General features: G+C 38.5%; 3 protein-coding genes across 6 annotated transcripts in view; 1 reads left to right on the top strand and 2 right to left on the bottom strand.

Annotated features, from left to right (window-relative positions):
• The first annotated feature begins 1,904 nt into the window (after positions 1 to 1,904).
• On the top strand, positions 1,905 to 23,062 carry LOC122998562 (titin-like). Its single transcript, XM_044375491.1, has 12 exons — positions 1,905 to 2,313; positions 4,541 to 4,640; positions 4,812 to 10,566; positions 13,335 to 13,401; positions 18,842 to 18,952; positions 19,128 to 19,310; positions 19,444 to 19,746; positions 20,228 to 20,428; positions 20,613 to 20,786; positions 21,022 to 21,264; positions 21,524 to 21,727; positions 22,600 to 23,062. The coding sequence occupies exons 1-12, from the start codon at positions 2,206 to 2,208 to the stop codon at positions 22,825 to 22,827; spliced, it is 7,677 nt and encodes a 2,558-aa protein (XP_044231426.1). The 5' UTR covers positions 1,905 to 2,205; the 3' UTR covers positions 22,828 to 23,062.
• On the bottom strand, positions 12,724 to 17,644 carry rmnd1 (required for meiotic nuclear division 1 homolog). The gene is made up of 12 exons (XM_044374341.1): positions 17,486 to 17,644; positions 16,256 to 16,713; positions 16,050 to 16,155; positions 15,879 to 15,954; positions 15,425 to 15,464; positions 15,162 to 15,262; positions 14,963 to 15,069; positions 14,787 to 14,851; positions 14,554 to 14,630; positions 13,535 to 13,655; positions 13,327 to 13,443; positions 12,724 to 12,782 (listed from the first exon to the last, which is right to left on the bottom strand). The coding sequence occupies exons 2-12, from the start codon at positions 16,700 to 16,702 to the stop codon at positions 12,750 to 12,752; spliced, it is 1,290 nt and encodes a 429-aa protein (XP_044230276.1). The 5' UTR covers positions 16,703 to 16,713; positions 17,486 to 17,644; the 3' UTR covers positions 12,724 to 12,749.
• Positions 23,053 to 24,206, bottom strand: part of syne1b (spectrin repeat containing, nuclear envelope 1b) — an 86,921-nt gene continuing 85,767 nt past the window's right edge. For all 4 annotated transcript variants that reach the window (XM_044374229.1, XM_044374232.1, XM_044374231.1 and 1 more), the window contains one exon: positions 23,053 to 24,206. In XM_044374229.1, the coding sequence (XP_044230164.1) occupies positions 23,963 to 24,206 (244 nt within the window). In that variant the 3' untranslated portion in view covers positions 23,053 to 23,962.

Raw genomic sequence — 24,206 nt, 5'->3', positions numbered from 1 at the left:
AAGAAAACTTCTTGCTTTACTTTAAAAAAAAAAAAACCAAGCTTTTATAATTTCCATAAGCTTTCATACTGTTAAGATTTAATTTTATGACAATTACAGAAGCTCACTGGCTAATCGGCAAATATACCTTGAATACTATAAATTTATTAAGATAACAACGATTACAAGGTTGACACATCAATCATTTCAGTGTGACTTGCTGCAGGAGTACCATAAATTTATATATCAAGCATGTTATGTGTGAAATTCTAAACATGTTGCAGCTTTTTTTTTTTTTGCTCTGGAATTAGATATCATACCTTCATTTCCACAATTATTCATACCACAGCTATCTGTGTACTTTTCAGCAATCTTGATTTTATATGTTTTTGATGAGAAAAAATAGCTTTTCTTTTTGGAAATATTAATAATAACCTCCTGATTCTTTATGTACAAATTGTAGTATCACTTTGTAATAAGGCAACCTATAAAGGGCTGTGAATAATGGCTTCAGTGATAATAGTTAAAACTTTGTTTTCCAAATCCGCTGACGGTTGTTTATCCTTCTTATTTGGTAATAATGCAGTTATAAATTCTGCATGAATAAATGTTTATAGGTTTGTGGCTTTGTGATAAAATATCATCAATCATGGGTTTCAATCATCAAGTCTGCAATTTTAAGTGTATATAGTTGTCTGCAGCTCTTTTCCAGAAATAAGTGGTCATGGATGGTATAGGGAGTTAAGTAAATCATTTATTTACCATTAATAAAGTTATTAATTATAACATGTAAACTCTTAATAAAGGGCGTCTTTTTAGAAAGTGGTACCAAAACATTTCTAAATAGAAAACATGCTATATGTTCGGCCTTCTGTAATTAGCACTTACAGCTTTTTTCCCCCTCAAAACTTGTAGATGAATTGAATTTTAACTACACATTGCTTCGCTGTAATAAGTACTATTACAGAATTTGCTCACATCCATGTATGTTGCTTCTAAAACAACCTTCTGTCATGTTATGCTAAAGATGTACATCAGGGCTACAGCACTGTCCAAAAACTAGACAGGTGTGCACTTTGTTCATCATGAGGACAGCTGATGTTCCGGTGTTACACCATATTTGGTGACCCATCAGATTATGTGACCCGCCCTGATATTCTTATCCTGACCGTAAACATCTCAATCCTCATGCCTAAACTTAACCAACCTGACCAACACTAGAGGTCACAGAATCTAATGGGTCACCAAATTGTATTGTATCACCGGCAGCAGTTACGTAAACACATTAATCCAAGAGGTGGTGACTTATTCCTGTGAGACTGACCAAGATCCGGCATCAGGAGCAGCAACCAGTTTCCACTGTCATGAGCTGACATGACAAACCTGTAATGAAATTAGCTCGCTCATTTGTCCGAATGAATGTGCAGCTTCAACTCCCCCCCCTACAAAGTTCAAATTCAAGCTACCTACATACGTTTAAGATGCTGATTAATACATAGTGTTTGTACAAAAGCAACAAAAATAGAATAATATGCTAATTGTCTTTATGATCAAGATGGTTTCTTTTATGTTCCCTTTTTGAAATCACATTAAGTGAAAGCTCTGGATCACAATTTTGTTTTTTTTCCCTGTCAGGCAACTGTGTGGTCTGTTTATGGAAAATTAAGAAGTCCCTTTTGAAAACAAATGGTCGAAAACGATGAAATTCATTTGACAAATCTGCAAACTATTTAGGGGTTTACAGTCCAGCACTTTAGTTTTAAGTCATTCTGCATCAAAGTGCAGCCTAAGAAGCAAGTCATAATTATTTGATGTCTTATATCTGCATCCTGTTTCAGATTAAAGATTTAAATGTTGTTTTTTTCTGTAACTTAAAACACAACTGCCCCCTGAAGAGAACATACAGCGGTGCAGGTTCATGCTTGTGCTTCAGTCATCTGAGGACAGGCTGTGTTTTCTCTGCAGAGTTTTTTCTTTTTTTCTTTTTTTGATGCAGCGAGAGGCGTGCCGGGCCGGGCCGGGCCGGACCAGACTCATAGGCTTCATGTGATCCTGCGGGGTGGTGTTTGGCTAAAAAAGACTTTTCAAGATTCAGGCTGCACCATTTGAGATCTGACCGTCCGACCGCGCTCTCACGGAGCTACCGGGTTGCGTTTCGTGCACATTTGGGATATTTCCATCACTTGTGCGGCTCATTCCGGACAGTGTCGCGCTGCAGTTCCGATAATGGGAGACGCTCAGTCTGCGCAACGGGAGGGCAAGAAGGATGCAGCGGCTGAGGAGGAGAGCGGAAAAGTGAATGATGCTCAGACTGAGCAGCATATTGAAGAGAAGGTATCATCTTATTTCCCCACAGATTCAGATTGTTAACTTCTTTATAATGATTTCTCCTCATCATCTACGTATTGAGGATTTCCAGTAACTACAGCAACAATTTATCCAGTATAAAGCCTATGAACACTGTCAAAACAAAGCAGGCAGTTTTGCTAGTCATAAAAATGCTGAGGCAGGAGTCTGTTGTTGTTAGTCAGGACAGTGCAGGTGCTGCTTGCCAACATATCCATTAACCATGAGATAAAAAGAAAAGTCCTTGTCTCGTTTGAATGAAAGGCAATGAGCTCATTTGACTATTTTGTGCCACTGGTAATGTCTTTTAATTAAAGAAAGTGCTTTTTTTAGCTTTCTAACAGAAAGCAACCATTTATTAATTTCTTCCTGCTGAGTGCAAGTGCATAGTGAAGGCATTACTACCAATTCATCTTATTCACACACAAGTGAAGCTGTTGCAAATGTTTAAAAGCTTAGAAACTGTACATGCCTCTTGAATGCTGACTTTAGTTTTGGTAGTTGTTAGTTTTAGTCTGATAAGAGCTGCTACTGCTCATCTGAAGACTTTGTTTTCATTGTGCGTGTTGCAGTGGTTTGGATTAGATGAAAAAGGAAACAGCGTGGAGGAATAATAACCCTTCCTTCCTAAAGGAGCCTAAGAAAAGCCCAGGGGAGAGATGGAATTTCCCCTCTGCTGCACTCAGCAGGAGCCGACATTGATTATTTGTGTATAACATGATCACTGGGTCATGCTGAGAAGGAAGTCAATTAGACAGCACTGTCCCGTGAGAAGGAGAAGAGCTATTGTCTTAAGAGCTATAATTATTTAAATTGTGTTGATTTAATGGTACATTTGACCTTTGTGACTCAGGTGATTTAATGATTTTAAGGATGGGATAAGGGGCAAAGATCGTTCTGTTAAAAGTTTCCAAAAAAATACCCTTAATTTCATAAATTAATTTGTTATATCATAAAATCCACTCTGTTTTTCACCAAGTTACGATTACTGTCAAACTAATCTGACTAATGTGACTAATCTAACTAATCTCAAATTAAAAACCAAAAATATTTTGTGTCAATATTTTGCAAAGCTACCTCAAGTCCCCAAAGGCTTGGATGTATTTATACTTTAAGTATGATCCCTTTTAGTGGCACTTTTTTGGCTTCAGATGACAAAAAACAAAGACATGCCTGTCCACAGCCCCTAATTTAGGCAGTGTGCGTGCATGTAAATGGTGAATAATTGTTGACTGGAAAAATCAGCTCAAAGCCAACCATAATCATATTATGGCCTTTGATCTTTGGGCATACAGACATGTTTCAGTTTAGAAATTCCGCTATTTTTATCTTTACATCTGTGTATTGAAAGCTGGGCTCTAGTCATCTTGTCATTGAATTCGGCCACATTATTACATTAAAATTAAGATAAGGCCAAGCCATCCAATGATGAAGTAAAGTATAGATAAAACCTTTTCAAAGAACAAATCATGGGTCATTTGAACTGAATCGATTTTACGGGTACAGTTAACATATTATGCAACACACTTAAAGGAAGTGTTTTGCTGTATTGTTTGAAGGCAGACTCAGGTCTAGCCCTGATCCATCAAAAGTAACTGCCCACAATGAACAAGAAACAGTGCTCTATGTATGTAACAACATGGCAAGACATAAAAACCATGGCTGGAAATTAATCCACAGTATTAATGTCAAACAATGTCTTAGCAGGTATTAGCAGGTGCACAATCACCATAACAGCTATAGTATATTTATTGCTGTTAATTCAGCGTGTTCTCCACACTAGTTAAAGGACGTGTTTCTTGTTCCCTATCCCCTGCTCAGACTTTCCAGACTAATCTGGCACACGGATTTGAGATTGGGACAATTAGGGTTGTTAAAATATAAAGCTACAATCACACCCTGCTAATAGTGACTGGACTGTGTTGTTTGTTTACAGTGTAGGACTTAAGAGCCCTCAGTTAATCAAGAAATGAAATTCTTTGCTTTCAGAGAAGCTCAAATTATGATGGATTTATTAATGGTACAAACTGAGAATTTTTCTTTTAACTGAACTGGTTCTTGTGTAGATACAACCACAAACTAGAAAATGTTTAAAAATTACCGCTGAACAATGGAAAGTGGTTTGATTGTCTATTATTTAAGCTTCCATATAATCTAATATTTGCCACAAGAGCAAAGGCACATTGTACATTCTATGTTTTGTGCTTCGTTTCAGCCTCTCAAAAACAATGGGCAGATCTCCGAGATCAATGGAAAGGCAGATGGCTCTATAGCAGAAGTTAATGGTTACTGTGATGATGAGATTGCTGCAGAGGGTGGGTACTCACAATCTGTGTATTAGTCCACATTGACAGACAATGTCAGCATAATTTCACCAGACACATAACTTGATGGATTGCAGTTACTAGAATTTCATCACTGTCATTAGTTTCTTTTTACAGTTCTTGCAATCCAAGTGATTTTATGTTGTTTCTTTTCTGGTTTAGCTATCCTCTCTCCAGATGAAGATGTTACAGAAACAAAAGAGCCACTGAAAGGGGCAGAGACACCATTAGAAAATGTCAACATTAGTGAGAAGGAATCACCTAATGAAGCTGATCCTAATGAAGAAGTGACCCTGGAAATGACAGACATGGAAGCAAAGCAGAATGACATCAATGAAGGTTTCAGGAAATTCTTCAGTAACATTGGTTTGAAATTGACAGTAAAGAGAGGTTCGGGAGAGAAAACTGAAATAGCAACAGATGTGCCTGTTGAGACCAACATGGAAGAACCAACAGCTGATGTCGAGGAAACCGATACCAAAGCCAAAAGTGAGAATGCTGAACAGAATACCGATGTGAACATAGCACCCGAGACTTATGATAATGATTCAACGTGTGCTACGCTGACATACGTTACATGCTGTGACGTTCTAGAAAATGCAGAGGAAAAAACAACAGAGATCAAAGAAGAAGCTACATCTGATACTGCAGATACAACTACAAGTTCACCTGACGGTGAGGAAGAAAAAACAAACCAGGATACCACACCTGAAGAAGAGCAATATCCAACATCTCCACCTAGTCCTGATCAAGAGGTGGTCGTATCTCCAATTAAAAGGTTTTTTACCACTGGAATCTTTTCTGGACTACGGAAAAAGAAGAAGTCTGTAGAAGATGAGACAACTGAGAAAGAACTGGTGGACCTGAGGAAAAAAGAGGCTGTAGAGGCGACACAGGATAAAGAGATTAGTCCAGGTGTTCAGGCAGCAGCAGTTGAGACAGAACATAAAGAAAATGAATTTAAAGAGGAAAACTTGCCAGCAGCATCAGCTCAGATGACCAATGCTCCCGAAGTTGGAGAAAATAAGCTAGAAGGGAAATTACCTCCCACAGACTCATCAGCTGTTATTGTCAATGAGCCTGAACTTCTGAGTTCTCAAGAGAAGGACAAAGTTCAAGCCAGTCCTCTAAAAAGGCTCCTGTCAGGGTCTAGTTTAAAGAAACTCCCCAAAAAGCAGCGAAGCAGGACATCAAGTGATGCAAAGCTGTCAGACTCTGGGGAACATGTTTCAGATCAGGTCCTGTCATCTACCGAGTCAGCAGAGCACCAGAGAGAGGAAAGTCCGGCACAACCCTCTGCAGAGGCAGCAGAGGAGGAGGATGGTGCATGGGCTTCCTTCAAAAAACTTGTGACTCCTAAAAAACGTATGAAGAGGTCTTCCTTGAGCAGTGAAGACACAAAAATCCCAGGCTCAGTAGAGGAAACAAAGCCAAGTGAAGGAGAACAAATATCAGATCACAGCACAGAAGAAAGCAAAAAAAGGAAAGATTCGTCTGTTTCATGGGAAGCTGTTTTGTGTGGATCCGGAAGGAGAAGGAGCCGTAAAACGTCAGACTCTGAGGACGAAACACCTCAAATTGAGAACGACAATACAAAGCAAGGTGCTGAATCCCCTCTAGAAAGTTCCAATGAGGCTGAAGAGATTTTAGCCTCGTCCCCAAAACAAGCAGGAAGTCCTTCAGAGGGTGATGGAGGGTCAACATGGAAATCATTTAAAAGACTTATCACCCCCAAAAGGAAAGGCAAGAGTGAGGAAGAAGGCAAAGATAACATTCAGTCTGACAGTGAAGTTACTCAAGATGAATCATCTTTTTCAGCAGAGAGGCTTCTCCCAGGTCAAAAAAAGAGAAAGTCTGCTGAAAAGCAAGACCAAGTATCTTTGGATGAGGCTGATAAGGACGCTTCAGGTGATGAAGACTCTGAAACACCAGCTGTGGTTCCATTGTCAGAGTTTGATACAGTTGAGACAGATGTTGTCATACAAACACAGGCAGATGTAGAAAGTCATGTACCCAAGGAAGCAGACTATGAACTCCAGCAAGACCTCCTTGATCAGATGGCTGAACCTGTCCTACCTTCTGATAATCTGCTGAGTGAAGGACAGAAAGTCCAAGACAACGATGATGCTTTACAAAATCAGGCACCTACAACCTCTCCTACAAATGAAGATGATGCCCTTGCAGAATTAATCAGTAAACATCAACAACTCAGTGATATCCCAGAGGAAGGAATAATTACAGAGACCATGGGCACGCCAGCTTCAGTCACTGAAGAAGCAGCTAGAGATGACACTATAGCAGAGGACTTGATAGAAATCACGTCTGAGGTCTTTACTGCACCAGAGCCTGTAGACATTACCCAAGCAGATGAGACTGAGATGATCTCTGCAGTTTCCCAGCTATCAGAGTCTTCTAAAACATCTGGCAACACAACACCAGTCCCAGCAGAATATGACGTCAAGGAACAAGAGGTGCTTCTGCAGCAGGTTGTGGAAACCATCACCACAACGTCAAAGGCGCTCCCAGTGTGTACAGATGACTTCAGCTCAGAAAAAATAGTTGGTTCTGTCTCGCATCAAATACTCGAAACATTTGTAACAGAGGATCCAAAAATTCTGGAAATACACAAAAAATCAGATGCAAGTGCCATAATCACAGGTCTAAATGTGGAAGAACTGGATGCAGTTGATATCATTGCAGCAACAGCCCAAACAGAGATCATATCTGAAGTCAATGAAGCTGTTTCCACAGAAACTGTGTCTGAGATTCCTACTGAGGAGTTCGACACAGCTGACATCGCTGTAGATGAAGTTCATGAGGTCAACGTTTCACAGCCAGACGAAAGCATACCAGAATTAGAAAATACTAACGAGAGCCAACATCTGCAGGAATGCCTAACTGAGGTAAATGAAGCTGTGTCTGTAGAGCTAATGCATGAAAGTAAAGGAATTAGCACAGATGAAGGTTCAATAGTTGGTGCACATCAAACTGAAATAGAGCCCCCAAAAATGGACTCTCAAGAAGCGGATTCAGCTGCTGCAGAAGCAGAAGAAATTATGGATGGAGCCGTTGAGCTGGAAGAACAGTTAGAAACAAAAGATGAAAACATAAAGAGCATCACTAATGAAGTCGAAGTTGAGGAAGATTCAGCTGTTGTGGTTGAGGAGTTGCATGCATTAACAGATATAAAAGCAGATACATTAGATTTAGAGGAAGGTAGTGATCAAACTCTTGAAAAGGAAGTAATATCAGAGGACATTACAGCAGTTGAAACAGTAACAGATGAACTCAAAGAGGAAACAGTGCCTCTCACTGAAGTCAATGTTGAGCCAGAAAATGAAGATGAACTACCAGTAGATCTATCAAAAGCTGAACATGAAGAACCAGAAGTATTAGAAGCTGTAGATGCATCAAAATCAGATTCAGATGATGGTAGTGTCCAATCACTTAAAAAGGAAGAAAAATCAAAGGATATGCCAGCAGAAGAAGCAGTTACAGAAGAACTAGAGGAGGCAACTGAAGCCAATGTTGAGTCAGAGGAACTGCCAGTGGAAGCTGCCAAAACTGAACACATCCAAGAACCAGAACTATTACCATGTGATGTAAAAGATATTGTAACTGAAACAGAAACTGAGGCAGAGGCTCCTACATCTGAACAAGAAGTCACAGAAAGTGTGGAGGAAGGTAGTGCTCAGGAACCTGAAAAGCAAAAATTATTAGAAGAAGAAATTCCAGAAACAGAGGACGTCATTGCTTCAGAGGAAATTCCGAGTCAAGTTGTGGCACAACTGGATCAGTCTTTAGAGATAAACCAGGATCAGAAAACTCAGGACACCACTGATGACATCCCACAGGATGTTCAGGTTGAGGAGGAAGACCACACCCCTGAAGTTGTAGATGAGTTAAAAACATTAACAGCTGTTCATGTATCTTCTGTTAATGAGGAAGCAAGTAGTGTTCAGGTCCTAGAAAAGACAGTGAATTCTGAGGAACCCCCAGCGCCTTGTGTGGATATTCCTGCAGTTACAGAGGAACCCAAACATGAGGTGCATATCAGTGAAGTGCAAGACAATATTGAGGGAGAAAAAGAAGGTGAACTTCCAGGTGCTGAGGTGAAGACTGCTGCAGTTGAGCATGCCGAAATAGCGCAAGTAAGCACGTGTAATCTTAAAGACATCTCAGCTGCAATACCTGATGTTACGATCGAGAAAAGATCAGGCATTAATGAACCCTTAATAGACACAGTTGTAAATGAGCTACTGTTAAAGGAGACAATTGAAACTACAACACCATTAATGAAAGATGATGTGATGGAGACAGCACAGGAGGGCAGTGTGGTTGTGATGATGCATGTGCCATTGGTAGAGTTTGAGGGTAACCAGAGAATTCAAGTGCAGGTGGTTGATGTCAATATCAAATCGGCTGAGGCAATTGTGGATACAATGCTGGAGGTAGGGGTGATGGAAACCAAAGACGTTATAGAAACAATAGATGTTTGTCATGAAACAGTGAAAAAAGTAGACAATCTCTCAGCCATTTCCGAGATTGAAGAAGAATTAATTAGTGAGGAAACCAAGGTAACCATTCAAGAAGTTATTCAACATGTGAAGGAGAACTTACCTGAATCTGTGATGGTCCAATCCAGTGTTCAGAATGAAGTTGTCAACGTGGAGCAAGAAGTTATAAAACAGCAAAATGCTGCGATAGTTGAAAGTGTATTAAGTGAGGTGGATGATCAAAAAGTGATGGAGGAGAAGAGTACTGGAGCATCAAGTGAAAGAAAAGATGAAGGTGATAACTCTGCAATCACAACTGCACAGCAAGCCTCTGAGGCTATCAAGCAAACACCTGATATTCCAGAAAGTTCAGATGTCTCTATAGAAGCTTGCAAGGAGGATTTGGAGGAAACTAAAGCTGAACTACAAAAATCAGAAGTAGGCGTCACAGCAGAAGATGCAACATGCTCATCAGAGGAATTAGCTATGAAGAAAGTCAATGAAGACACCATGGATGGACCACAAATTGCCCAAACACAGATTGCAACACCTAGCAATACTGGATTAGTCGTCCCCCAAAACACCGGAATAATCTCATCAATAGGCAATGTGGAGCCCCCCTCAAGCCTTTCGTTAGAATTCAAACTTAACATACAGTTTGGGCAGACAAAGGTACCTGTTTCCCCACAACATACAACAGAGAGAACTGAACTCATCAAACAGACAGATGTATCTGAGGTCGGAGTTCAGGCAGTGGAGGAAGTAGAACCCATAAGGCAAATGAATCCAGTTGAGAGCCACAAACAGACAGAGCTAACTGAGGTCGCTGCTCAGGCAACAGAAATAACGGAGAAAGCAGCAAGCTTAGATTCAGCAGACACAGCAGTGATCACGAATCATCCAGTCCCATTGGATTTTGGCATCCAAGCAATGGAAACAGTAGAACCAGTGGAAGAAACCAAATCAACAGAGAGTGTAATCCCCAACGTCCAGGCAACAGAAACAATACAACCAGTAAGTAAAACAGAGAAAACAGAAATGTTCCTGAGCCAGCCAATACTCTCTGAAGCTTGTGACCAAGAAGCAAAAGCAGAAGAACCTGTTAAACAAACAGAGGAGGAATATGACCAGGATGTGTGGTTGGATGCCGAGGAAGACATTGATGCTCGAGAGCAAACAGAGGTGTCCCTTCCTGAGGAACCTCTGGAACATGAGACAGACGGTGACCAAGAAGAAAAAGCAGTACTTGAACATGAGTTTGAAATGCCTCCTAATTCCAAAACAGAGGCAGAAGAAAACCAACAAGAAATACACAAAACAGAAGGAAAATGTGGAACATGCGAAGTTGACAGTGAAGGTGAAGATTTTGCTGTTGCACTTGAGGATCCCGAAACTGCAACTACAAGCGTCACCACAATGGAGTGGGATTAAATCCCCCTAACATCAATGACAATGATTGGTAAGCTTTTCCATGTGTTCATATTTTAATGTCAAATACAACATTTGTTTGTGAGTTAGGTTCTCTAATCATATTTATGGGAATATTCTAATTAATATCCTGTTACATTTTTTTTTTTCTAGGTTGGACAATCAAAAAGGAAGTCGTTCAAGTTTTTAAGAACACTCAAAAAGCCATTAAAGACAAGGACTGACTGGTTGAGGAAAACTACAGGAAACAGCATTTTGCTGCTGTTATTTGACATGATGTTCAACCAAAAATACTGCAATTACTGGTGAAAGAAGTTTTTTAGATTTATTTTATTAATATCATTATAAAGTGTGTGATTAATGAAAGAGATCTGGCAGAGAGAGAGAGAGAGAGAGAGAGAGAGAGAGAGAGGCATAAATTGTGAACGTTTTCATCTTCTCAGGGGGCATGCAATGTGATTTTAGGGATGTAACACCGAACTTCATCCTCTGTGCACTGGCCTCTTTCAGTAAAATTTAATCAGATGTTTGATATGTAGTGCAATTTTGATTACTAATCATATCAGATCTTTAAGCATATTTCATGTGTCTTTGCAAAGATCAAACTCATTCTGCTTTTGAATATAATGTACATGTCTAAGATGTTTTTATGGTAAAATGCTTCATATACATTTGTATAAGTGTTCAAAAAATCAGCTTGACTCAGACACAGGACAGATATTCATTACTCTTGACACACAAGACGCTAATAGTATATTAGTATATGTAAATATTTCACAGCTTTCACTAAGTATCATCTGTGTTCATGAACTGTTTTATCATTCAGTATTTGTTTAATTATTTCACTTAAATACATTTTATTATTCCTATGGGATCTATGCAAGTAAACCAATACAGACCTGAGCATACTGAAAGACATATAGTATTGCTGTATATTACTTTGTACATTATGACCATTTTAATGCTTATATATGCAGAGCTGTACTCATTTGAAACTAAAAGAATTTCTACTGTTTTAAGTTTAAAACAAGAGCATGAAAGGAATGTTTGACTGGCATGGCATTGTTTTAAAAATATATTAATTTTCACAATATTTCTGATTTGTACTATGCAGACACAGCAGTTTAAAGTAATCTTCATATATGTATTTATCTTTAATATAATTATAATAAGCAGAGCCTTAAACATAAACAACCACGGCAGCTTTACGCATCCTGTTTTATTTCCCAGCTGTTCATGTGTGTGTTTCACTGAGCTTGAGGTTTGTTATGGCTGAGAGAAAAATGGTTGCAAGATTTGTGTTGGCTGTTTTTCCTCAAACATTTACTGACTTTTATGAAAAAAATCCTGCTGATCTGAAATGATGTGACCTTAACTAATGACTAAATAAGCACCTGAGTTACCTGTGTTTATATATATATTTACGTATATATTTACATTTCATTAATAAAATATTTTATTTGAATAAATGAATACCTTCTTGTATTGTCTGTCTACACAGTAAAGATTGTTGTCATCATAAGTTGGCTTCAAACATTTTAATAAACTAATTATTATTCATTCATATCATATTTTTCATGCAAACACAATAATAACCAGCAAACATTTCAAACACCAATACTTTATTGCATCCTCTACAACACAGCACTCACATTTGGGAGTTCATGGACTTGATGAGTTTGTATATATTCCCGCCTTGTTTTCTTTTTCTACTGCTTGTGTTCAATTACGACAATGATGCCACATGTTGAAGCCCTCAGACTCTAAATAAGTCCTTTAAAAACAGCATCTTTCATACAAAACAAGATTCATAGACTTTTGCACATGATGTAAAAATGAAATGAAATTTCTTAAGCACATAAATTCAGCAAACAAGACTCAAAATAACATTATTGTGTCAGCTGATGCCAACAGTTGAAAAGTCCCAATGATGTTTAGCATAAAAGTAAAGAAATGGTGGAAAAAAAATGTGTTAAACTGTATATTGTTGAAAGGTAGACAGTATACTCTACATGGACAATAAGACATTCAAAAGTGTTTAGGTCCGCTTGATTATTTCAGTTCCAGAAAACATTGTCACATATATCTAACAGAGTACCTCTGTATAGTGCAGCATTCTTCTTTTGTAGTTTTTTTTACTGTAGTTTTTGGATTTGTGCATTGCTCGAGGAGCAGCTTAGAAGATCATCCGTGCAAGTTCAAACATTACCTGCAATGAAAACAGAGCGACAGATGTAATATTTCACTGAAAAAAGCAGTATGCAAGTATTTGTTTGAGCATTTTAAACCTTTATGAACCTTTTCACTGCAAACATTTTGACTTGTCAAGTCAATGTTATTTATATAAGCACCAAATCACAACAGAAGTTATCTCAGGGCACTTTTTACATAAAGCAAGCCTAGACTGTACTCCTTAATTCACAGAGACCCAACATTCCCCTGTGAGCAAGCACTTGGTGACAGCGGCAAGGAAAAATTCCCCTTTAACGGGATGAAACCTCGAGCAAAAAGAGAAAAACCTTGTCAAAGAAGGGAAAAGCACAGGTGGAATAAATGACTTTAATGACCCCAGTACCCCAGCTGTACACAATTCCACCCGAAAAGAGGCACACAAATGCTGAAATTATGCTATAATTAAATGACAGACAAGCTAATACAGTGGCAGTTGCTGTAACAGTTGCACAGTGCTTGCAAAGTGCAGATCCCAGCTTTGATTGATTAAGACGACCGCATTAAGATGTGATCTCTCTTACTTCAATAGTAATGAGGATGACTATCATCCACTCCAACCTCAGGCTGTGCTTCTCACTCAGGTGACTCCTCATCAGGTCTGTCAACTGTGTGCAATGTTCAAGCTTCTCGTTCATGACCTGAAACATAGAAAATATTTTAAGCATCCTGAGCAAAGATCAGAAATAAGATCACACATACATTAAAAAAAAAAAAAATTGGTTTAATTACATTGACCCTGCGGTTGATGCTGAGAAACTGGCAGGTCTTGTCATAGAGTTTTTCCAGGTTTTCTCGGTCCCAGTAAAAATCAGGTGTGATGAGAAGGTCAGACCTCAGGTTGATACAGTGTCTGTCAGAGGAGGATGTAAAAACAAACAGAAATGTTAATAATCATATACATATCAGCTAATGGGGTGTTCACATATTCATACAGATGGGCTTTCTGTACGATCATGTGTCTTCAGGCCAATCACATTCCCAAGGGAGGCAAGAGTTGTGGCCCATGATGGACATGAGTGACACCATATACCTCACATTTCATCTTTATTAGAGGTGGTGATGTCAATTTTCTCAGAAAGAGAAGAGAGGAAAAGAGAAGTATTCTGAGTTTTGTTTTGTTTTTTTTATCTCAAAAGTTTATTTCTTGCAGACATAAATGAGGGCTTCTCAATTAATGAGTGTTTTATAAATTCTTAAATATTTCCAATTACCTTAATTTTTTGTGTTTTTACAATGAATCTCATTGCTCTCTTTGCCTTTTTTATTTCACTTTTCTTTGCCTTTATGCTTTTAAGACACTTACAATGAAATGTCAAGTGTTTTCAAGTATGCCGAACTTAATAGGCCCACTTTGTACAAAGACATCACCTCCTCTATAACAGCTTAGGTACCTCCCCATAGATGCACGTCTCCTGTTAATGGACCAAATATTGATTTAACCACATCCATCATTAGGCACAGCCTTTGCCTCTCTGCCAGTTTGGGAATGTGATAAGACTATAAGTGAAGAAACTGACAACAACTGGAAATCACAGGCAAGTATATAAATGTCTTTATAATACTAAAGTCATGGCAACGCTAACTGAATAATCCTCAGATGTTTATCCTAAAGATACACGTCTGAGATTCCAGGCTGATTTCCAGTTTTAATAGGAAGGTTTCAGCATGCTGTTAAAACTTTGAAAAAAAAAATTGAATGCTTACAGAGCCCACTCAGAGAAATGCTATTTAGAGAAAACTGAATTTACCTTAACGTGAAAAGCTCTCCTATCTTCCGCATAACTTCTGCCGAGGACAACTTGACTCTTTTGCCTGACTTCAGTGTCTGAGGAAAAATAAATAGATGAGGACATTAGGGAGTGCACTTATGTTTAAGAAATAACAGATCTCACAAGCACGACCAGCTGTACACACAAACAAGCATTACAGATAATCAATTATTCATAATTTCTTGCTGCTTGCTGTTAAATGTCCACTGTACCTCTGGAATTGATTGAATTGACTCTACAAAGTTGTCTAATGACACTTCCCATATTGCCAGCTTCACTGGAAAAGAAAGCAAAAGGTTTAGACTCAGCAGACAGGCTGAATAAGATGCTACCACAAAACAAAACAAAACAAATGTTAATGATTTAGAGTTGAAGTGTAGCTTCTCACCTGACAAACTTAATGCGTTTGAAAATGCAAATTTCTCCAAAACAGCTTCATGTTCATCCATCTTGTCACTCAAAATAAAGTTGCCACGCTCAAGCTTTGTATTTCCCCTGAGGAAGAAATTATTCAGATTTTACCAAATAAAACATAGAGAGCATCTGGAAGTACAAATAAACAAGAACAAAAGCGAACACCGACATACTCTGCAACAGCGTAGTTGATCTCTTCGTTTTCCCAGTGGACTAATGCTACTTCATAAGGTTGAATCTCATGATGTTCCAATATTCTCAACACCTTTTTCATCTGTAAAGAGGAAAAAAGTGAACGTGTCAATGGAGTACGCTGAAGTAGAGAAGTAGGCAAAAACATAGTGAATTAAATAATATACTTTTTAATATATTTTTCATATAAAACCACAGATACAAGAAGTCTTAGTGAAAAGAAGTAGGTTGGAAATTTGTTTACCATTTTCTCCTCAACATTCCAGAAAACTACAGATCCTTCCCTGAAATTTCAGATTGGGAAAGTCAGCCCATGATTTCTTACAAAAATACCATTTCAAGGTCAGGGTATCTTTTCAAGTTTTTCCAATACTAGCATAAATGCAATATATGAGTTACTGTACTGATTACAATAATGTGGTATTAATGCAAGCACTCAAACATGAACCTTGCCTCAATAAAACACAATCTAAACATTGTTAAGTTATCATTCTGATCAGGAAATATTTGATCAAAGAATAAGTAAACAAATGCCAATGCGATGCTCAACAGTTTTTGATCCTCAAGTATTCAGGTTCGATACCCAGCCTCATGTATAGCCAATTAAAATCATTGCATATTGAGTTTCCTTCTCAATAATCAAGCATCGGACAATGTATGATCAAGACAAAGCCTGAAACAGACGACTTTCTATCTACCTGAAGAAGAACATTAGAGCATTGTCATCTGGTTTTGCAGCCATTTCTGTGCTTATCACCAAGATGTTTGAGGCATCTGAAATTAAAAAAATAATAATAATAAATTGTTCCAAGTAGATTACATCACAATTAATTCCATGGAAAGTTGTTATTTCTGAATAATTTTCAAACCTCTTGGCAAAGCTATCTCATGGAAGCCGTGGCCTATCAAGTCATGGCAAAGTGTTGGCAAGTGATACTGATCTGCTGTTGCAAAGGCAATACATTGCATCATATCCTACAGAGAAAAACACAGCTAAATTAATAACTGACTCAAACCCTGACATGTATAAACATTTAAATGTATCAATAACTCATCTGATGACTGCCTACATCACCTTGTCCTCATCCATGGAAGGCTGATTGGCTCTGGAAGGTTGTTTTGTTCTTGGTCCTTTGGGAACCCTCTTCCCGGGCACCGTGGCTGGTTTTAAACTTGATTTTAATACTGGCTTCACGAGATCTGACGTATACAGACGCTTCTGTCCACTTCTACATTTTGTCAGTATCCCAGAGTCAATGAACAAGGTGCTGCTTAGACTCTTAGATCCGCCTAACGCAGGCAGAGCATGCTGTATGTTTTTCTGCTGTTGATGAAGAGTATTTAAATAACACGTCCTTGGAGAGGTTCCTGCGCCAGACCAGGTTGAATGTGTCCTGGGTTTGGGTTCATAGACTGGTGGTTGTATAGACTGGGAGAGACAGGAGGAGGCAAGGATGCAGACTGGGTTCCTCTCCACTGGCCGCTGAGCTCCCAGTCTGGACCACAGCGTCCGCAGAAGCATCTTCCCACAGACTGCAACGCACAAATAAAAGCAGAAGGAAATTAATTGCCAACTATTTTGATAATCACTTGATTGTTTTGAGTCAGTTTTTTAAGAAAAAAATGCCACAACTTTGGGTTTTGGACTGTTAGTCAGGATAAAACAAGACATTTGAAGTTGCATCATGGGCTTTGGGAAACAGTGATCGGAATTTTTCACCATTTTCTGACATTTTTATTGACCAAAAAAACTAATCGATTAATGGAGGAAATAATCGATAATAAAAAATAATTGTTAGTTGCTGTCCTAAACACAAACACAGGAAACAGCAGTTAGTGCACTACCAGAAGTTGCATCATGAAATGTTATGACCCAATTTAACATTACGAGCATTGCAGAATTCTGTGAACCTACCTGGATCTATTTATTTATTCATTATTATCTATTTTTAATAGCTTCACACCTAAAATCTTAAATATGAGACATCTTAACCTCTATGAAATAAGAAAAATTGTCATCAAAACAAACTAGACTGACCTTGATTACATTAGCAAATTATTTTTATTATTAGCAGGCTGGTTAGGATATATCCTCTCGAATAAAATGTGTGAATATACATTAAACACACACACACACACACACACACACACACACACACACACACACACACACACACACACACACACACACACATTTTAATATACCTGGTGCTGGTTAACTTTATGCGGTTACACAGTAGTGAGCAGCGTGCAAACACAATTCACTGTGCTGGTATATGTGACTGTTAGCCGTCAGCTAGCTTACCTGTAAATGTACCAAGCAGCGATTTAAAACAAGCAGATGGTGAAATGACTCCAGTCGTCAAAAAAAGACAACCGGGGTTAAAATATAAGTAACTGTGGCTACATGACCACCTGCATGACAGTCCAAGGAGGTGTGTTACTGTTTCCTGTTTGGGATGATGACGCGATGGTAGAGCATAATGAGCGTGTCTGAGCCCTGAACTTTGACTCGCAGGCAGAACTTTGCTGCAAGGCTGCATGTGCATTGCTTCCTAAAAGAGCAGCACATTTCACAGGGCTGTATTTTATATGCAGAACGAAAAATGACACAAGTATAAATAAATGAAGAAATATAGAAATGTATAAACACAGAAATGAGTAAATAAATGTATATATGTAGAAAAACTGAAATAAATAAATGTAGAAATACATAAATACATGAATTAATGTAGAAATACATTAATAAAGAAATGTAGAAATGCATAACTAAATAATTGAAGAAATGTAGAAATACTGTATTAATTAACTATTTAATGTAGAAATACGGAAATTGCCCACATAAAAAGTTTATTTATTGGAAATGTAGAAAATGAATCCAAGACATTAATGTTATTATGTCCTTTTTCATCACCAAAATATATCCATTTTTCATTTATCCATACATTTAATTATTTATTTCTGCATTTATTTATCCATTTATTTATGTATGCCTAAGTTATTTGTCATCCTCCATAATTTTGTGCCACCTGTAAGAATATTGTTCTTTTTCAAATAGATGAATCCTTCTTGGATATTCAGGTTACATGGGCTTTGGAAAATCATTATTTTTTACAGTTCAAATAGTCTACAATTGAGTATGTCTGTACATTTTGTGTGTTATTTAAATTCTAAAGTGAGAATAATTTAATCATATATTTAGTTGATTTACATGATCCGACAGTGTGAGTCACTAAACAAGGTAGTGAACAAGAGATAACCTTTATTACTTGGTGACAGGCACCATCATGCATTAAACAAGACCTGAGATGAAACAACTGACTGACTAATATTCCCTGTAAAGCAAGAATGAACAATTTTAGATACTTTTATATTGAAGGAAGAGAAAAAGCGCTACCTGAGAGTCCCAAATCAGGGCAAAAAACCCACAGAGTGAGTTGACCTTCACATCTATGTTCAACTTGTTTTGGGCCCTTTCTGTTATTTCATACATTTATTTGACCTAAATTAATACATCACTATTACATTAAGTACATTTTAGGCTATAAATAAATAAAACATTTCATCGGCATTCAAAGAGCATTTATTTTTCTAATTGTCAAAGTCCCCAGATGTCTGAAGTTTTCAGCTACAGCGCCTCATCTGGTTGAGCCTGGTATAGCCTGTGTTTGCTGTTGCCTGGAGACTTGTTAAAATACAGACAAGTTTCTTCTGTATATCCACTCACTCTGCTACACTCCTAATTATGGAAGTTATGGAAAACCATGATGAGGTATGCTTCACTACAGATGACTATTTGACCTCCATGTATTTATTTGTTGTTATTGAGAAGAACAAAGTTGCACATAAATGTGGCAATTTATTCATCAGGCTTTACTTTTTTAAAATTATGTTTCCTAATTGTCATATTTATATAAGCTGAGGCCACTTCATTATTATCTCAATAGGTAGACCAGTCCAATGAGAGGGAGAGGCTGAAGATGAGAATTGCTGTTTTGGAGGAGAGTGTCAAGTCCAGTGAGGTGGAGTGCAAAGCCAGCAGAGAGACGGTGCTGAGGCTGGTGGCAGAGCTGGACCGAGAGAGGAGGAAGGCTGCCAGCAGTGCAGCAGCGCTTGATTCACTCAAAGTGGTAACGTTTACACTAAACTTTGAGGGCCAAATTCAGTGTCACATTCAGTGCTGTGGTTGGAGATTCGGGCGATCCAGGACTGGGTGACAATATTTAGTGTTCTGACCCTTTATGATGTTTTTGTCCCTTTCAGGAGTTAGATGGCCTGGTGTTGGGAAAGAAAAGTGTAGAGATGGAGATGCAGACACTGACAGAGAGACTTGAAGCCAGCAAACGAGTCATAGAGGCAGCTAGACGAGAATCACACTGTTTGGAGAGACAGGTGGAGGAGCTTGAGAGAAAGGTCCAAACGAGCCACGGGGAGATCCAGGCAGCTGAGGAGAAACTGCAGATGTTCCTGACAAAGGTTGCATCCCTGCTCCAGGGAGAGTCTGAGGACATCGTCCCACCCAAAGAGAAAGATATTTTATACAAACTGGATAACCTCTGCAATAAGGTGAGGAATTGAGAGTAGGGATTTCTGGCACAACTTCATATACTTCCAAGGTGCAGAGAGAGGGGAAGTAGTCTTAAGAGCAGCAACACTTACTGGAGTGCTTCAGCTTGGGTTACTTTTTAGGCTTGTGGCCTTCATCAGGGTCACGAGTCGATAAAGTCCCCAAGCTGAGTAGTTTCTTTATATGTGTTACTGAGTTATGGCCCTGTAAAGCTAATATTTATGGCTCTTTGAACACACACTCACTACTTCAAAATGTAAGATTTTCAGTGACAAGCCATTTTCTGGTACTTACAAATCACTATATATTTTAACAGCGCTTACTTTGTTTATTATTTTTCATTATCAGCATCTCTACATTTATCTTTGCATTACATTTCAGGTTTCCATCTCTCATCGAAGAACTCCTACTCAAAGATAAACACTAGTATCCTTAGTACAATTCTTCTAACCAGCCTTTGTAACTGTTCTGACTCTGCAGATGGTGTCAGAGATGGAGGCGAGGCTTTGTCATGCCTCCGAGGAGCTGAATGAGCAGATGGAGCTCCAGCACAGCGCACTACAAAGGGCTCGGCTTGCAGAGCAGCAGGTCCAGGACCTGAGGGAGAGACTGCAAGGTCTTGAGACTGAGCTGTTGACAGCAGACATGCATCGAGACGGGCTGCAACACAACAATCAGCATGTGAGTAAAGTAGTACAAATGCTGGTGAGCCATCATAACAGAATTAAATTGGTAATACATAAATAGTTGTAGAAGGCTAGAAAACAATCACATAGACATGGGTAAATGTAAAACTGTTAAATTCATCCTTAATCCAGTGACATATAGGATTAGTTGAATGATTAATGATAAACTCTTTCTAAAGTATGAAGAGTTCCTGGAGCAGCTGTCAGAAATGATGAAGGTTGACAGTATTGCTGTGGATCTGGGCTTCGACATGAGGCTAAAACTCATCCTGTCCCGGGCAGAACAGCTTGTCAAGCACGAAGGAACTGCTTTGGTAGAGAGCAAAACTCTGACCTACAGCCTGCAGCGAAAGGTACATAACTTTTATGGTGGGAACTTGTGTGCAAAAAAAAAAATCTTATTAATGAAACCTTTAGATGTTAAAATGGCTTCGAACAAGCAATCACACATGCACTAAGTGGAATTTGATTATCCATTTATCTTATTTTCATGATGTATTTAATGAAAACACTTTTTTCTCTGAAAGTACACACGCAGAGGAGCAACTATGTTGGCATGAACAGGGAAACTATTCTTGTTCCCAACAGTTAAAGTCACAGAAGGACCAACTAGAGAGCAAAGGACTCCACATCCAGCTCCTGAGGAAGAAGGTTTCAGAGCTGGAGGAGGAGAAGAGGAGCAGATCGGCGTTGGCCGTGGAACGAGATGACGCTCATCTAGAGGCCAGACGACTGCTGAAGAAACTAGAGCGTCTCCAAGGCGAGCTGAAGACCACCAAGCTGTCCAACACTGAGCTCAAGGCCCAGCTCTCCCACACCAATGAGCTCAAGGTAGAGGGGAGAGGGTTTCGGACCAGAATTCAATCCAGAGGCATTTTTACTTCATAACGTTTGGTGTATTTGTGTTCATTTTTGTGTATGTCCGGGTGGGAAGAGGGGGATTGTAATTGTGAATCGGTTATGTACAGCAGCTTGAAATCAAACATGTATCAGAGTATTTGAGAGCAGATATAAACTCCTAGATAAAGTCACTGTTGTTTCACTAAACGCCAACTCCCACTCGGGTCTCTGCTGTGTCCAACGTGCCAAGTTGAAAGTCCTGGAACAGGATCAGAGCATACAGGAGCAGAAAAAGAAGCTAGATCAGCTGGTGGAGGGAAAAGCCAAGACGGAGAGGAAGCTGAACACACTGAGCTCAGACCTTCAGAGTCAAGAGAAGAAAACCAAAGAGGACCAGCAGCAACTCAACACCCTCAGACAGAGCCTGGCTCAGCTGTCTGAGAGGGAGAGAGAGGTATAGTGTTGATATTATGAATGCTTAAAGTTTTGTTCTGCAATACATTTTCCTTTTTGAGGGAAAGTAGAAAGTTAATGTTCCTCTTAAACAAAAAACCCCCCCAAACAACTCAACTAACGGTTCAGCTTACTTTGTTGTTTCCAAAGCTTTCAACCCCATCTTGTGGTTTTCCTCTGCATATGGTGTTGCTAAGATGTCATGTCAATGTTTCAGCTGTTATCACTACAGTAGTTATAATAACATTATCTGCTGAGGAAGGCCATGAGATGGGGTTGAAAGCTTTGTTGGACCATGTATATTTAGGTTTTTTTTTTTTTTTTCAAGGATGGACCTTCAGGCCCAACTTAATTTTTAAGTTTTAAAAAAAGATGAGTTTTTACTTTATATAACAATATTTTTTTATGTTCTCAAGACAGGTGGTAGCTTATATAATATACAAACATGGTATCTGCTTTCTCTCAAGTTAACAAAAGCAGATAATACTATATGATTTTCTTCCCGTTTGTTTAACTTTTAATTTACAGCAAACTTGTAATTAAACTTAAATAATTAAAAATAACTGTACTATTCACAGGTATGATTGACAAGTTTGATTTAAAGATTAAAAATAAGCATTTTGAGTGTGAAAATAAAGGCCTGTGTCACCCTGAACAAACATTACTGATGTTAACAAACCTTAAAGGGCAACAGAGAACCCTAAAACCTTATACTCAGCTCATAGTGGTTGTCTGTGTATGAAAAGACCTGTTAATCGGCTAAGTGGTAGAAGGTTTGAATATTTGGATGACTCATATTTAAATTTGGATCATGGATTCTGCCGTTCAAACCAGATTTAGATGGGGTTTTTTTTTTTGGTCTCCATTGCTCAGCTGGTGGATTTCCGGATGGTAGTTTCCCAGATGCTCGGTGTGGACGCCACAGCCTTGGCTCTCCCAAATTCTGAAATCATCAAATTACTGGAGACCCTTCTTCACACTCATCATCACCATCATCACCTTCATCATCATGCAGATATGTCCTGGCACTGTCCTACTCACCAGAGGCCTTGTCTTGCCCAAATCCAGGACCTGCCCACAGGACACAGTTCACCTTCATGAAGCCTTGAATTATATATTATACTCAAACCAAACTGCAGTTGAAATGTTGAGGTATTAATTGTGGTCTAAAAATAAAATTAAGATAGCCTTGACCTTGCACAGTATGACATGATCAATCAAAAAGCACTCTTATCAGATGAAGCTCAGTATAAATATGACTCACCAATAATTCACTGAACAAACATTAAAAATGTAAAATGTAATAATCAAATAAAAAGACAAATATCAAAATGGAGATTTGGCATTCATTGTTTCTGATGGTCGCATATACATACATTTTTCATATTAATTTTTTACCATTATATACACATGTTAGATAATCCTGGACTGTTATACATTTGATACTGAACTGACAGTCATACAAAATATACAATAGTTCTATATGTCATAATTCTCAATCTTAAAGTCGTATTTGATATTTTTTTTAAAAATAAAACAGCAAAATGTATAAAGACCATGGATGGCAGATGTTAGAGGTTGAACTCTTGAATTGTGCCTGACTTTGATTGAAAACACACATCTTGGCTTAAATGAATCTTACATGAATCAATGTAATTCAAGTTGAAAAATGGACTTTTAACCACAGACACAATGAAGGATGTAAGTAAATAAAAGCAGAGATTAGAAGTGCATGCCAAAATACAGGTAAAAAAATAATTGCAATGTAAGATATATTAAATGCTTTGTTTGTTTTCTTTCTTTTTTTTCTTCTTTTTTACAATTTTTTGAGTTATAAGCAAATTCACAGGCTATATTTCAGCATTTAACTTTGGTGCTATCCACTGACAGTTCTCTCGAGAGAAATACAACAGGTATATGCCACTGCGTTGATCTTGAACAGTTCATTCATCCAGTAGATGTCGACCGTGAACAAAAACAGTTCGGGTTCTTTAGTCTTGTTACACCAAAGATGACACAGCATTACACAGAGTAACATAGTGAGGCGCTTGATCCTATGTGCTACACACAAAGATTTTAACTGTAGATGGCAGCTGTATTTCTGCAGTACAGATGGATGACTATGATCAGTTTTTGCTCGCATCATGATTGAACCCCATTCAAAGGATATAAACATGATGCTAAGTTAGGTCATACTGATGCAAGAATACTGAAATGAAACACTCCTGAAGCCAGCCTACACTGGAGGTGGTCCGTTAGTGTAGCTGAGCATCGGGTAGAAGGAATGAGCAAAGTTGTTGGACTGAGAGCAGTAGTCCTCCTCAGACATTGGCAGCAGGAAGGCAAGGACCACCAACAGGAGCAGGATGAGCTGGAGAGGCAACGCGACCCAGAAGACGCGCCACATAAACGAGGACCTACGAACCGCCGATATCTCCGAATCAGAAGGGAAGGAACCGGATCCAGCGTCGCTGCGAGAC

The sequence above is a fragment of the Thunnus albacares genome, chromosome 15, assembly GCF_914725855.1.
Source record: "Thunnus albacares chromosome 15, fThuAlb1.1, whole genome shotgun sequence".
Lineage (NCBI taxonomy): Eukaryota > Metazoa > Chordata > Actinopteri > Scombriformes > Scombridae > Thunnus > Thunnus albacares.
The sequence above is the reverse complement of the archived record's forward strand: the minus strand, read 5'-3'. Positions and strand labels throughout refer to the sequence as shown.